General features: G+C 28.9%; 2 protein-coding genes across 4 annotated transcripts; one reads left to right on the top strand and one right to left on the bottom strand.

The window, feature by feature from the left end:
* The first annotated feature begins 206 nt into the window (after positions 1-206).
* Positions 207-14,819, top strand: LOC149878405 (NADPH--cytochrome P450 reductase-like). 3 transcript variants are annotated; one of them, XM_090072447.1, is made up of 6 exons: positions 215-598; positions 2,378-2,641; positions 12,124-12,377; positions 12,519-12,705; positions 13,044-14,124; positions 14,804-14,819. In XM_090072447.1, coding segments are annotated over exons 1-6 (2,007 nt in total). In that variant the 5' UTR covers positions 215-378; the 3' UTR covers positions 14,805-14,819. The 3 variants fall into 3 exon arrangements, with proteins under 3 accessions (XP_089928572.1, XP_089928573.1, XP_089928574.1); XM_090072446.1 differs by lacking the exon at positions 14,804-14,819 and having other exon boundaries at positions 207-598; positions 13,044-14,236; XM_090072448.1 differs by lacking the exons at positions 215-598; positions 2,378-2,641 and having other exon boundaries at positions 12,242-12,377; positions 12,574-12,705.
* On the bottom strand, positions 5,933-8,375 carry LOC149878406 (uncharacterized). Its single transcript, XM_090072449.1, has 5 exons — positions 7,504-8,375; positions 7,212-7,406; positions 6,860-7,102; positions 6,589-6,751; positions 5,933-6,400 (listed from the first exon to the last, which is right to left on the bottom strand). Exons 1-5 carry the CDS (start codon positions 8,317-8,319, stop codon positions 5,997-5,999), a joined length of 1,821 nt encoding a protein of 606 aa, XP_089928575.1. The 5' UTR covers positions 8,320-8,375; the 3' UTR covers positions 5,933-5,996.
* Positions 14,820-16,047: the final 1,228 nt, after the last annotated feature.

Genomic DNA, 16,047 nt, shown 5'->3' on the forward strand with positions numbered 1-16,047 from the left:
TATCGATACAGATCTCTCCTAAATGTAAGTTTAAATAAAAAGAATTTTCCTAAACCTTGGTTAACTTTTCTTTCAAAATTCGATGATTTCAATCAGTATTATTAGTCAAAACTTTAATACTAAGGCTATTTTTGTTTACAGTCAGGTTAAAAAAACATCAGTAAAAGTGTTTAAAAATTTATTTTCCTTTTTTCTTCCCAGGTTTTTACAAAATTACCCAAAAAAGTCGCATCGCGAAAATTTTCAAGATGCTCCAATTTCTGAAAGACTGACATCAGCATATATTAAAATCCTCCCCTGTCGTATGACTTGTATTGCCTCAATATAAATATCAAATTTGAGAAGCCTTTTTAGGCGTCTAAATCATTCACCATCAAAATGATTGCTGCAGAAGTGAATTCTTTGGGAGTTATTGACTCTTTCCTCTTGATATCTTTCCTTAGCTTGATTTTCTATTACATTTTTCGAAAAAAATATAGAGTTATTGACACTTTTAAACTTAAAGATTTTGCTGAGGTGAAAAAAACTTTGAATTTGAAATCACCTAATGTTGTTAATGAAACCTTAAATGGATTTGTTTCTAAAATGATTAAGTCAGGTAGCTTTTTTTTTTTTTTTTTTATTTCTCTTACTGATATTAAAAAAATATGTGTTTATATTTTATCTAGCATAGTTTAGAAAAATCTCAGGTAAATTTATGTCCCAACTTTTTCATTACTTATACCTATAAGAAAAACTATTTCTCTGATGTAAATACAATTAAAAATAGAAACTCACAAAGCTCAGTATTTTTGAGCTTATTTTCTTGCATTTATACTAATACATTTTCTTCACATAGAGTTTGTCTTCTTTTTTAGGAACTTGATCAGTTGAAACAAAGTAGGCTCCTCCTGAGTCTTTTAATAGTTTTCTGAAATGATTCTATGATAGAGAATAATGGCTTTAAAGAGATATATTTTACCAATCCATAACCTGTTTTAACTAAGCAATTTGTTTTGCTTCCAGTATAATTAGTTAAGAACTAGTTTAAGTAATAGAAGATCAATTAGCAACTTTCATCCATCTGTCTGTGTATAGGCTTTGAACCTATTGTCTTTCAATTTCTTTTGTATATCTTTTGTCCAAACATATTGTTTAAATGTGGATATACAGAAACTTCCATTATTGTATTTTAGGCACTTGAACAATATGCTTGGTCTCAAGTTTCAATAAATTAACAAGTCAGTCTGATGATTTTTTATTGCCATTGTAAAATTCCATGTTATTATTATCATTTTTCAATAAATAACCATATTCAAGTAAGAGGGTGATAATGTCTTTAATAATCCTCTGTTGTTTTTTTTATTAATGTTTTATAAAATGCTTGAGTTACTCAGTTACTATAACAAAGAGTAGGAAAATTACCTCCAGCATTTCTTATTACCGTAACAATAAAGATAGCTTGCTGAAACACAAATATTTATCAAGATCAAAACTTCTTTGGAAAATGTTACCAAGAAGATAATATTTTGCAAAGACATTTTTGCCTGCACAATTATAAAGCTTAAGCACTGCATTCAAGATTATTGCTTTATCAAAGGCTATGCAGTAAAAACCTGTATAGTAATTTTACAGAACTATAATGCTTTTACTCAAATAGTAGTTTATTTTGCAATAAACATTATTAAGATATTGTTAACCATATAGATGTTTCTTTCAATATAAGTCTTGTTAACATTATCAAAAGGCTTTGCATAAAAAGCAACAGCCAAATATCTTGTGTGTACTTTTGAAACAAAATTCATGAGTGATTTGAAGAGATTTTGTTATAAGTAACTCTTGTTACCTTGTGACAAAAGGCTTGTTTTGTACTCGAGTGTATTTAGTGAATACCTTATTTTGTACTCAAATATATTTGTAGTTTAAACACAAAAGTTGGAATCGTCATTTTTATTTTTTATGAAAAAAGTACTCAACCCTTTTGCTTCACAACATGTATATACTTGTAAAAAAAAATATGTATCTTATGGTAACATTTTTATATCTTGTTTTTAAATAGTTAACTGCTCCACGTGACTATTTTTACTATTGCATTAAACTGTAAAATTATTATCTGATATCTCCCAAAATTGTTTGAAATTTAAAGTTTATAATATTTTGAAATAGAAATGTTTTTCATAGAAAATGATTGGAAGTAAATTTTTTGCATGTTTCTTTTGCAAAAAGTTTAAGTTCATCATCTAACTGATCATTTCTAACATTAATACCTGAATTAGAGAGTTTTTGGTATTTAATGAGCTTTTGAAAATGTAATAATATTTTAACCTTTGATCTTCTTTTTTGTTGTATTAAATATGTTTTAAAATTTACTTTAAGTTGTCTATAATAAATTTTTTAGAAAAAACGATTGCTATTTTTTATGGCTCACAGACTGGAACTGCTGAAGAATTTGCAAATCGCATATCTAAAGATAGTCATCACTATGGTTTAAAAGCTTCTGTATTTGACCCTGAAGAGTTGGAGATGTCTGAATTAAGTGACCTAAAAGAAAAAATACCTAATTCTTTAGCAGTATTTATACTTGCGACTTATGGGGAGGGAGATCCAACTGACAATGCATTACCACTTAATGAGTGGCTTCATGAAGAGCAAGATTTAAATGGTTAGAATGTTTTTTGCAGCAAAGGAGTATGTATGTATGTATATATGTATGTATGTATGTATGTATATGTATATTTATATATACCCTCAATTCTAGAATGTACAAAAAAAAAGAGAAGTTGATTAAATTCATAATGTTTTAAAAACTGTTTATATATTTTTTGAAAATTTATTGTCCATAATGATAGTAATATGTTTTTAATTGTGTTTCTCTAATCACCGCAAATTTTAATCACAATTGCACCAGATGCCACCATTTCCTTTCTATTTACAGCAGCTTTTTGGTATAGTTGTTCAAGAAGAGAATCAGTTATTATGCCTTTATCAATATGAATGAAACCTGCTAAAAAATCTGATTCAATTTGTTTTCTATCACATTTAGATTAAACTGCAGGCAAAAGTCAGCCTTGTCTGAGCTTGAAAAGTAGAGTAAAATACTTACAATAACCAATGTATTTATTTATCTATTGTTTATTTCTCATATAGGTAATTTATTTCATTATAGTGCATACTTTTCCTAATGGGTATTTTCTTAAATCAATTGTTATTGTGATGCCTTAATATTTTGTAAATATATACTTGAATTTTGAGAGTCTGACATCCATATATGCTATTTAAGTTTTTGAATTTATTACTTTTGTCACACTTGGGTAATAAAAAATGTGTTTGGTTATTTAGAACAGTTTTAGTTGTACATTACTGGCACTTAATTCTTGTATTTTTCACCACTAAACAGAACTTGAATAAATAAGCTGACTAGCAGATTTTTTGTCACCATAGCTATTCTCTGTAAGGTATGCTGCTGTAACCTAGGTGCATATGTACTCTGTAGTGAAAATAAACTTAATAAGGTTTAAAGTTAATGAATTTAAAAAAATGAAATCTCTTAAATTTTCATTTGGTTATATATATGTACCAATAAATTGATAATTTTTAGTTTATCAGTAATTTAACTTATATATACTATACTATATGAAAAAATGCACAGAAATTACACTTTTTCCATGGCTGAGTTAATAGAGTTAATTATTGCTGAAGTATAGTGTACTGTATTTGTATATACTTATTAGTATTTTTATGAGTATATAAGTACATCATAGTTATATCATAGTACATAATTATTAGTAAATTCTTGTGCAATTATACTTGCACAAGAATTTACTAATAATATGTTGTAAATTGATCTAATGCAAAATACAGTGTACTTATATACTAGTATATACTTATATATAAGTGCACTATATTTTGCATTTGATCAACTTGCAACTTCATGTTATTAGTTTACTTTCAGGTTACTGGATAAAGGTAATGTAAGTATTCACCATGATGTTTGATATCAAAATTTCCCTTCAGCATTTTAACACAGTAATACAAGTTCTAAAATTTCACAAAGAATTGCAAGGACAAAAAGGAAATTAAAATTGTTACTTTAATGAAAAAGGAATTGATGTTTTTTAAAGATCATTTACCAGAGTGTATAATTTCTTGTCAAAATCTCCGAAGATTAGGTCTTTTTAAATCAATTAGAGAGAAAGATGAAAGTTTAACATGGTAGGAGAAGATACAATTATGAAACAAAAAGTGGGATGGAAAGGATGTAAAAGAAAAAGGTACTTTTTTTGTTAGGTATTGATGAGACAAATGGTCAACAACATACATGTACAAGCTTATTGGTTTATTTGTGAAGTTTTCAGCAGAGCATTGGAAAGAGAACATAGATTATTTTGCCTCAGAACAAATGGTATTGTATCTAACTGCAGTTAATGATGTTGCTGAAAGTGGAGTGATACTCATACAGGATTACAATTCATTTCTGACAAACAGGTTGTCTAGGAAAATTCCCAATACCTAAGAAAGGAACTTTGCTATTAGAACTTGTAAAAGCTAAGTAAATTGGTAATTGTAAACATTTTAATTAAAAGGTACCAAAGTATCTACAGTTGATAGAACTGTTTGTTGTATACAATACAATGTGAAGTATACAACAAATTGTTGTTAAGTTGGTACAATGCTAAAATTGAATATGGAAAGAATAATTTGTTTGTTGTTAATCTTTTGCACATCAGTTTAAGCTATTGAATGGTCGCCTGAGCAATAAAACCAGAAACATGGAATGACTTGTGCAACTCCTAAACATGCTTCAGATTACATCAAACTTTGAGCAAGCCTTTGTTTCAGATGATGAATAAGAATTGTTTACTGGCTTTTTATTAAAGAATTTAATTTTTTTTTTGTATATATTTAGGCAAAAAGTGGAAAAGAGATGTTCTAGAAAGGATGTAATGTTACAATAGTTCATATTTTTCCATTTAAATTTACTAGCCAAACAGAAGATAATATTATAATTGGGTTAGACATAATATTTTATAATTTGAGGTTATATAGGCTAAAATAATTTTTTAAAAGATCAATGTTGATATAAATAATATTATAAATAATCTTCTTTATGATGAAGCTATTTTTTAATCATTTAATTTTTATGTTTCTATGTTAACAATATACTTAATCTATTAACTGAACCAAGAGTAAATAAAGTGGCCTGTATACTATACACCTAAGCTAAATTTATGATTGTGAAAAATGCATTATAGCTGTAAATGTTTAAAATATAAGTTTAAGTTCTTCAGCTATCTAGCAGTAAATTTTGATTCTGTAAATAAACAAAATAATTATTAATGCTAAGTAATAAAAGTAAAAAAACATTTTTTTAATATTTGTCTTTCTTATCAACATTTATTAAATCAAACAGAAAAAGCATACTGATTTCTTAGTCATCAACAAAGGTGAACAAATTTCTTGACACTGAACCTGTTTTCTCTTGTTTGTGGAAAGAAAACTATTTCCAATTAAAAAGGCTTACCACATTATTTCATTGAAGCTGTGTGAATCATATGATCAACACATGCAGTTTCATCAGTGTCAATGAAAACCCTTTTGCATTTGCTGGTCTTTATATTCAATGTTTCTTTATGGCAGGGTTGGCAAAAAAACCCAACCCAAAAAAACCCAACCCAAAAAAACCCAAAAAAACCCACCTTAAAAAAACCCAAAAAAACCCAAAGATATTTGGGTTTTTTTAAAAATATCTTTTTTTACAACAGATTCTTAGCTTTTATAAACACTAATATTGGATTTATTATTATGAAATATGTATGTATATTATGCTTTTTAGTTCAAACTCCTTACAGAATAATCCATAATATGATTAATCTTTTGTATAGCTGGTTGGGGTTATACAGAAAAAATTATTAGGGAAATTAGTTTAACGCCTAAAAAGAAAAAGAAAAATCAATGAAGATTACAAACTATATTTCATCAAGTTTCAAAAGCTTAACAAAATGATTGGCCATTGATGTTTACCAATCAAATTCTTCGCCTCTCAAATGTCTGTATATCCGAACAAGCTTTTCAGCTCTATCGCTCCCTAACCTATTTCTTAACTTGCTCCACACAATACCAAAAGTAGAAAACACTCTTTCTATGGAGCCAGTGCTTGCAGGACAACTATGAAGAGATTGAAAAAATTTTGCAAACCCTTCTGGCAGTGGTAAAGATTTTTGATGCAGCCTTTGCTTCAAATCTATTATACCCCACCATCTTTCACTTGAAATTGTAGAAATAAAGTTATTGTTGAACATGTGTGGTGGAAAGGTAGTTGTGACTTTTAGCCTGAAATCATAGTATCCAGCCACGTATTCATTGTGCCTATCACTTAGCCAAGCTTCTGCAGCAGCTTCTTGTTCAATGCTTAAAGATTTTCCTAAAATTAAAGAATATTGTATTCCTGCTTTATATATTAAAAATGAGAAATGTAAATATATGGATATTATGTCATAAATTGTGTCTGTAGTCTAGAATCAACTAATGTCTTATGTAAGTTATATAAGTTAAAATAATGTAGTTTTAAGTTTGTTCTTTCAATTTTTGGGTTAGATTTGGTTGCCATGCCTTGGTATTTAATATCAGTCAAATTTGCCAAAAAATGAAAAGGTTCCATTGCTTCATCAAATTTTAACTTAATTTCCATATAATATGGCTTCAGGTCTTCATCCTTCAGGAGAGATAACCAAACTTCACATGCATCTGACAATGATGTTGAGTCACTTTGTAGCTATAAATATAACTTCTTTTTTTAAATATCTTTGCAAATATTTTAACAGTATATTGAAGCCATAGTTTAAAATATTTTAATGAATAACAATTTGCTTTACATATCTACCTTATCTAAAGCTATCTCACATTTCTCCAGTTGAATTAGAAGATTTTTAGCTTCTCTGAAAATTCCAGCATTATCTATAATTTTCTTGATATTATGTTTAATATCACCTTCATGCTTCTCTATAATATCAAGGTAGTAGTTATAATTTTTAATATAAGTTTTTAAACAGTCTACTTGAGAGTTCCATCGTGTATCATTAGGAAGTTGCGGCATAACTCCATTCCTATCATCCAAAAGCCATCCCTGAAATTAAGAACTAGTTTAATTAGTTGATATAATTCACTGAATAAAAAAGTACAAAAAAATTAAACTGTAAAATTAAAATAATATATTATAAACAATATTTACTCACACGTGGTTGGTGATGGTTTCGGAAGTATTTGTTCACTTCAATTAAATGTGCCAGAAAATTTGGTGTCACATGCTTCTCAACTAAATTTAAGTAATGAGCTGAGCATCCATATGTAAGTAACAACGGATACTCCTCTTTAAGAGCTTCTTTCATCTTTTTCATTTTGTTTTCATTATCTGTACAAATGGCAAATACCTGTTGGAAGTAGAGAAATATTCTTATATTTTTAGTTAATTTAAATTATAGTAAATACTATGTACATAAATACTATATTCAGTATTATTATACTTACATCTTGCTCATAAACCTTCTTGATGTGTTTTATTGCTTGAATGGCTAATTGAGCACAATATTCTGAAGTTTTTTTTTCACTTCCTGCATCTATAGCGGAGATTAAATATGGGGTCTTTCCATTATGTACACTGTGAGCAATAATTGGATCATTTCTGACACTGCTCCAACCATCTTGTATCAATGTAATAGTACTCCTATTATTTGCAAATTCACTTTTCATAGATTCAACTACTTCATCGTTCACTTTATCCAGTAACTCTCCTGAAAGTTTCTTGCGGTTCGGAGGATCATAACCAGGTCTCAAAAAATTAACACAATTTTTAAATTCTCTATTTTCTACAGCATTAAATGGAATATTGCATGCAAAAAAAAATTTGGCAACTTGCAAGTCAAAAACATCCTTCTGGTCTGAGCTTGTTCTTGAAATGTAGTTTTCTATTAACTTTTGTTTTTTATATGGGGTTGATGTTGAACCAGAGTAGCTACTCCCAAAGACACCAGAAGTGCTTGATGCTTCAAAAGATTCTGAAGTAACTGGGCTAACAAAATTACACAACAAGTTTACAGATGTCTGAGATGATACTTGGCCATCATTTAAAATAAAATTCTTATTTCGTTCTGTAACATCAGCAGATGGGTTTTTTTTTTTACATTTTTTTAAATGAATTCTGATTCTTTCTATTTTTTGGCTATTAATAATTTCATTGCAATAATTGCACTGGCACTGCAGTATTACTTTTCCAGAAACAGTTTTTGATAACTTAGTCACGTCATTCCATTCATCTGCAAGCTTTCTTCCAGATCCAGGAGCCATAATATATGTTCTTATTAAAAAATGTTTTTTTTTCTGAAAATCAATTCTATTATGATTAAAATATAAATAAATAATGTCAACTAGTTAATAAATCAGGAAATTCCGAAACACTTTGCAGTTTTAAAAGTGATAACATAACAAAAGTCATAACATAACAACATATTCTCCTAGACTAGTCCAGGAGCTCCAAAATATGTTAGAGACTTAAGGTACTTTGGTAATAAAAATAAGAACATATAGGGTAAATGAACTATAAATTTAGAAATTTAACTTTCCTTTCTGGAAATTTTTATTTCGTATAAACGGTCAGTTTTGAAAAAACCCAAAAAAACCCATAAAACCCATAAAACCCAAAAAAACCCAAAAAAACCCATTTGGGTTGGTTTTTTTTAAAAAACCCAGGGTTTTTTCCAACCCTGCTTTATGGAGTTTTTTTTTGCTGTGTGCAAAGATATCGAAAGGGCTATTGCAAACTGCTTAAGGGGTAAAGGGTAACCCTTAATAACCCAACTTGAATCTGAGGATGCTCTATTTAAGAGACACTATTCAGGCTATCACTGAAATGGTTCCACATAAGAGATATTAAGTAAGTTATTAAAAAGGAAGTAAGGAAACTTATAATAAGAAAATAATTACTACCTTCAAAATGTAATTACTTAAAATAATTAAATACTTTTCAAATGAATGGATAAAAAAAACTTGTAATGTTTAAAATCCTTCATGTAAATTTTTTACCACAAATTCCTTCCCCATGACCATGTTAAAAAACATGAGTGAAAAAGTAAGGGCTAATATTATCATGTAATAGGGAAATATAAAAGGTTTATATTAGGTAAATATAAAAACTTTTATTTAGTAAAAATAAAGTACTATTTTTATTTAATATAAATTTTTATATTTACCTATTATAAAGTGTATGTTCTTATTGAACTTGAGGCTCCAAAATATTCCATGCTTTTTGAGAGTAATGCTCAGAAAATCTTTTTCTTGCTTCACCAACCAAACTCTTCTTATGGAAAAAATTAGACAATTCACAAGATTTTCTGTAGAAATAGGAAAAGCATTGTAGATTATCCTAATTTGAGCCTAAATAAGTCTTATACATCTGAGGGGCATTTTCACTCACCTATAATAAAAAAAGGGCTAAAGGTTGACCTTGATGTATATTTATCCTGATATTATTATTTTTCCATTTTTCATTACCCCAAGCATAGGCTAAGTCCTAACCTTTGACTCTAACAAATCAGGAGATAATAACTTACTTGAGCTTAGGAAATAAAAGTTTAGACATAAAGAAGTAAAATATTTTCTTTCTAAAACCACAGTTAAAGATTGTCTTTAAAACTGTGTTAAAATTAGGTTCACTGGCCCTGCCATCAGTCTGATTGACCATGTCCCTTGCATATTACAGCTTTTGTCAATTTTCAAAGGTTTTCTAAGATATTTTCTAAAAATTAACAATAGAAAAGCTGGATGAAAGAATGAAATTCAGTAAAACCTTACTGTGAGATTTAACACAATAAATAATTTAAAGTGATCGATTATTGGGAAAAAAAAAAGATTAATTAGTATTTAATTTTATCATTTCTTACTTTTGCAATCAAACAATCTGCTAAATACTATGATCTCAATCCCATATATCACATTTTGAAGAGTGCTTGATATTTGTTTTTCATTGTCCTATGAGAACCAATGTTTGTCATAGGACAATGAATCAACTTATAAATATAACTATTGATCCTGCAACTTTTATTTTATACACAGTCTAATGTATTTATCATATAATGAATAAAAAAAGGTTAAATGGAGTTTGAGGAAGAAGAAATATAAAAAATTTCTCTCTTATATTTGTATAGGTTTTATTTACACCCACCATCAATTAAAACTTCAAGGTTGACAAAAGACAAATAGTTGCTGAAAAACATTTGGATTTTGTAACTTTTCCTTGTACTTTCAATGCATGTCTTATTTTTTACTATTATTGCATTTGCTGAAAAAGGAAAATTTCAAAAAACCTTTAGTACTAACTGAAAAACAAACAACATATAATTAATTACACAAGATATGATAAATCACACAACTTATATGTATGCATACATACATACATACATACATACATACATATATACATACATACATACATACATACATACATACATACATACATACATACATACATGCATGCATGCATGCATGCATGCATGCATGCGTTTATGCATGTATATATGTACCTACAAGTATTTATATTTTTAAGGTTTTAAGATACTGGCTTAACAGATACCAAGTATATTCTACAGAAAATAAAGCGTAAAAAATTAGAAAAGATTAAGTGAAACATTAAATTCATTTTCAAGTAAAAACCAAAAACAAAAAGATAAACATAGCAACAAGACAACTGGCTTGACATATTTTCCTGTAAGACTTTCAAACTAGAAAATTATTTTTGTTTTGCTTGAAACAGCTACAAAATATTTAAAAATCTAAAATGTTATAGGCCAATTTAAATCTTTTAAACACAGGTCAACAAGCAATCCTAAAAGATTGGCTATAAAAGATTGTTTGTTCGTTACTGATATTTTTATTTACTGATATGTAAATTTTTTTTTACCAACGGCAGAAGAGACTAATTTCCCATAGTGATTACCTCTTTATTAGCTTTTCAACATTTGTTATTTAATCACAGCCTGATTTTGTCAAGTAAAAACGTCAATTTGATTAACAATATTTGCTCCTTTTAGTTGTGTAAGGGTCAATGCCAGAAGTTTATAAAAAAAGTCAGATTTTCTAATTGTACCACAAAGCACTAGTCGTACAAGTGGATAATAACAGTTATTGAAGTGTACTAGACTGAAGACTACTGAAAAAGTTCTGCTTAGAGATCATTTTGTTTATTTTTAAAGATGTTTTCCTTTTTCAGATAAGACAAAATCTGTCATAACCCATCACATAATTTTTTGTAAAAAATTAATATTTTAATTTTATCAACTTTTGCCTGGTAACGTTCATTGAAGTTAATTTTTTGCCAAAAAAAGTTATTTTCAAAAGAAATGTTTAGTGGTGTAATCAATTACTGATTAGAGCCAGATATGCCTTAAATTACCTAGTGGTACAACTTAAGGTTTTAAGAAGTTTAATAAGAGTTATCTTGGAATAGGCTCTGGCACAAATAATGTGTGTACGAAAGACTTAATTGCATTTACTCTAAAACATGAGATTTTCAAGCATTGTGATGCTGGAAAATCCTTAGTATACATAATTCTGGAAAATCTCATGTTTTCAGTATTCAATCAATAATCAGATCAACATTCAATCGATATTCAGAGCCTATTGCAAGACAGCTCTTATTAAGTTTCTTAAACCTGATATTGTACCAGGAGCATTGATAACTGAAACTTCGCCATTTCTTGATTTTTAGAATTACGAATACGACTATGAATTCTGGAATTTTTAAAAGATCTATAAAAATATATCATTTAAAAGTTTTATAAATAATTATCACAAGCATTTTGATCTGAATATCGAGTCTGGTAAAATAAGGAATTTTAAAATATATCAACTAACTGTCTGGTGTAATCTAAGATTCATAGCAGACTCCTTTTATGAGCTTCACTCCTTAAAAGCAAAAAAAGTTCATTCCTGGTACTGTCTTGCACTTTTTTAATCCAGATCTTGAGATTCAAATTAAAGCTGAGATTTCAGAAATATTTTTATAAACATTTCTCCAAAAAAAGATTCACAAAAATAAAAATTATTTATCACGTTTTTTTTTTTGTTTTTTTTTTATTATTATTTTTTTGAATTTAGGTTTAAACTTTGCTGTGTTTTCTCTGGGAAATAAAACTTATGAGCATTACCAATTTTTCGGAAGATATGTTGACAAACGTTTAGAGGAGCTGGGTGGAAATCGAGTTGTTGATAGGGGAGAGGGTGATGATGATTCTAACATAGAAGAAGATTTTCTAATTTGGAGAGAGAAGTTCTGGGATAAAGTATGTGACTTTTACGGTTGCAAAAATGTTGGTCTTTCACAAGCTGCATCAAGAGATTTCAAGCTTGAAGTACAAAACTTATTTTTTCATTTTTTTATTTTCAGGTTGTGTTATTATTTGGTAACCTCCTAAACTAATCAAATCGTAAACTCAATAAATGTTTATGCGTTCTATTATATTGTGTTGATTTCATCAACTTAATAAATTTAGAAACATGCAAACCTTTTTGTGGGTGAAATTTTTAAAGGTGAAATAACAAAATTAGGTGCGTTTGAAAAGCAGCAGCCACCATTCGATATGAAGAACCCATATATGGCAAAAGTAGTTATTAACAGAGAATTGCATAAAGCTGGAGATCGATCATGTATTCATGTTGAATTTGACATAAGTCAATCAGGTAAGTGATGGTATGAACATTTTACAAAAATTCTCAATCGAATGATTAAGAATTGTGTTTAGTGAAAAAACAAATTTTGTTATTTTTAGCTGAAGTCTCCAAAATATTCAACGTTTAACTTTAGTTTTACCTTTTCTCTTAAAGTAGTTTCTTTATCTTTGCCTTTTTATGTAATTTACTGTGGTCTGATATAAAAATATTTGCAAATAGTCTTTAATATTTTCTTAGTAACTTTTACCTTTTTTTTTTTTTTTTATCTATTACCATTTTTATTTTACTATTGTATCTAAAAAATTAAATGCTTTTACATGCTAACGTATTGTCGGAATTTTTTAAAGGCATACGTTATGAAGCTGGCGATCATGTTGCTGTTTATCCCACAAATGATCATGAACTTGTTGTTAAACTTGGAAACTTACTTGGTGTGAACTTAGACGAAGTTATTTCATTAAACAATATTGACTTAGAGGCGTCTAAAAGGCATCCTTTTCCTTGTCCAACGTCGATAAGAAATGCTTTTCTTTATTATGTAGACATTACCAGCATTGTTAAGCATCATGTTCTACATGAATTTATTCCTTACGCTACTGCAGAAGCCGATTTAGCTCTTTTAAAAAGATTGTGCAGTTCTACTTCAGATGGAAAAAATTTTTACAATGAGTGGATTGTAAATGATCATCGTAATATTATAAGTGTTTTAGAAGACTTGCCATCGTGTAAACCTCCTTTTGATTTAGTCTTGGAAATGTTGCCGCGCTTGCAGTGTCGTTACTATTCGATTTCTTCATCCCCTAAAATGTCAAAGAACCGTATCCACATAACTGCAGTTGTTGTAGACTGGATCACCCGAACAGGCCGTCGACAAAAAGGTGTGGCGACTAACTGGTTGAAATCAATCAATCCTGAAATGAACATTAAAGTGCCACTGTTTGTTCGTCAAACTGCCTTTCGCCTTCCTTCCAAGTTTCGTACACCAATAATGATGGTTGGTCCTGGAACTGGTTTGGCACCATTCCGTGGCTTCATTCAAGAGAGACATATGATGATACAAGATGGGATCTCTCTAGGTACGGCTAATCTTTATTTTGGCTGTAGAAAAAAAGCTGACGACTTTATTTATGCCGAGGAATTGTCTAGCTTTGTCGAAAGCGGTGCATTAACAAGTTTATCAGTAGCATTTTCAAGAGATCAACCGGAGAAAATTTACGTAACTCACAAAATAAAAGAAAATCTGGATTCAGTTTGGCAACTGATTAAAGATGGTGGTCATATTTACGTTTGTGGCGATGCTAAGGTAGCGAAAGAAATGCAAAATCTTCTCATCGAAGCTATTATGATACAAGGTGGTAAATCAAACGAACAAGCTAAAAGTTTGATGCACAATCTTAGTAGTATTGGACGCTATTCTGTTGATGTTTGGTAATTAAATTGTATTTTAAAGTATTCTTTTAATATAAATTTGTCTTATGATTAAACGTCTTTTATAAGACTGAAATTTATCTATCTGAATTAGATTTAGTCATTCTTTTAACTATTGACGTTTTCTAATAACCCAAATAAAACAGATCATTATGGGTTTTTTCAAGTTTTTATAAAAAATATACACCATAGTACTAGTTGCTGAAATGAAAGTTATTTGTAAATCTACAACATTTAAAGATTGAAATGTGAGAAAATGATTTATATCTGACTTTTTATAATAGCAGTTAACAACCATCACTTTGTTTTTTATTTTTAAATTGTCGAATTTTTGTTTCAGCACCAAATTTTATTCATACTTTTTACTTAATTTATATTATTCATGGTCTTATGATAGGTTGGGTCACTTTTCAAAAAAGTCAACCTAAGTTTGTTTGAGAGAACAACATATGGTAAGCAGATGCTGCAAAAACATAATACCAGTTTTGTTGAGTTTCTCTTTTGTTTTTCCGGGACATTTTCAACGACGACAACAACATCAAAGTAGAATAGAAAGTTGAAAGTGAAAAAAAAATGCTGTAGTTCTTATTTCTGGTGACCTTTTAGCTTGAGATCGGCATGGCTTTCTATGAGTTAATAATCTAAAAGTAGTATTTTTTAGATATGATTATTTATTTAGATATGATGCTTGATAGGGTTTCAATTTCCCTATGACAAAGCAAAAGATTGAAACTGTTGGTTCTTATACAGGAAAATGTGGGAGAAAATTCGTGGCTTCTAGCTCGCTTTGTGACTGCTAAGGTCCAACAATTGAACCTTGAAGTCAATCATTAAAGCAGTACTGAAGTTAAAGAAAAAATGAACAAGTTAACATCATATGACCAATTATCTTTACAGCAAAGTAAATGGTATTAAGTGAAATTATTCTGATAGACAACCTTTTATGTAAAGCTACTAATTAAAAGCTACAATATATCTGTTATTCTGTGCATGGCTTACACCACCAACAGATTCTCATGTAGTTGTTACAGAACTTTTTACTTGAAAGCAACGTTTTTGTGTTGTTTTGCAAGGATTTTTTATTTCCACGTTTAGGACAGCCGCTGCAATTTATCAAACAAATTTAAAAATAGAAAATTGATTATAAGATAAAACTTTTTCTTATGATCTTTATTTAACCTCAATCTTTCGTAGTATTCATAATAAAGGTTCTATTCTCTGGCACTTGAGCAGTTTTTGTTGTATGTCCACTAAGGTAACTTTTACGTATGATTTTTTCAAATCAAAAACAAATTTATGAAATTGTGAGGAGGGAAGATGAGAAAACTATAAAAGTTATCTTCAAGTTTTACCCGACTCAAACATATCATATTCGAACGAAGAACACACATGACCAATGACACGAATGGTGGGACTTACTCATTTTTCGTGTCAATGGACACACATGTCCAATGACACGAAAAATGAGTAAGTCCCACCATTAACTTTTAAAACTGTTTTCGCAAACACGACTAGAAATACAATGGTGTGAGTTTAATTAGTAATGTTCTCGAAAGTTCTGTAGCCATTCTGAGACGAAGACTGCTATAAAGAAAACTAGCAAAACCTGTTTTAAAGAACCATGACTCAGAATTTGAAACAAAAGTACTAAACGAACTTGAAGAAAAAGAAATCTATTGTCTGTACGAGAATTCAAAATAACATCTGCGGATAGATAGAAAAGGAACGGTTGAGAAAATCTTATGCTCTTTTTTTGGGGAGATTTTGAAGAAGAGTTTTATTTTAGAGGGAGTTTTTGAAGATGTATTAAAGAAAAAGCTTTAAGAGATTTAGAGTAATTCTCTTTATGAGAGAATTTTAAGAGTTTTTAAGGGGATTTTATGAGAAAAGAGTTTTGAAGATTTAAAAAGAATTATTTGAGAA

This window comes from Hydra viridissima, unplaced genomic scaffold, assembly GCF_058129835.1.
Source record: "Hydra viridissima isolate aposymbiotic clone 2 unplaced genomic scaffold, HvirCarnegie_v1 scaffold_15, whole genome shotgun sequence".
Classification (NCBI taxonomy): Eukaryota; Metazoa; Cnidaria; class Hydrozoa; order Anthoathecata; family Hydridae; genus Hydra; species Hydra viridissima.

What these genes read in the sequence shown, in the direction of transcription:
- LOC149878405 (XM_090072446.1), top strand. Translation starts at nt 379, where the DNA reads ATGATTGCTGCAGAAGTGAATTCTTTGGGAGTTATTGACTCTTTCCTC. An exon ending in TGAAGAGCAAGATTTAAATG is followed by an intron (nt 2,642 to 12,123) that starts GTTAGAATGTTT and finishes TTTTGAATTTAG; the next exon opens with GTTTAAACTTTGCTGTGTTT. An exon ending in CAAGAGATTTCAAGCTTGAA is followed by an intron (nt 12,378 to 12,518) that starts GTACAAAACTTA and finishes TAATAAATTTAG; the next exon opens with AAACATGCAAACCTTTTTGT.
- LOC149878406 (XM_090072449.1), bottom strand. Translation starts at nt 8,319, where the DNA reads ATGGCTCCTGGATCTGGAAGAAAGCTTGCAGATGAATGGAATGACGTG. An exon ending in GAAACCATCACCAACCACGT is followed by an intron (nt 7,103 to 7,211) that starts GTGAGTAAATAT and finishes TCTTAATTTCAG; the next exon opens with GGATGGCTTTTGGATGATAG. An exon ending in GACTGATATTAAATACCAAG is followed by an intron (nt 6,401 to 6,588) that starts GCATGGCAACCA and finishes CTTTAATTTTAG; the next exon opens with GAAAATCTTTAAGCATTGAA.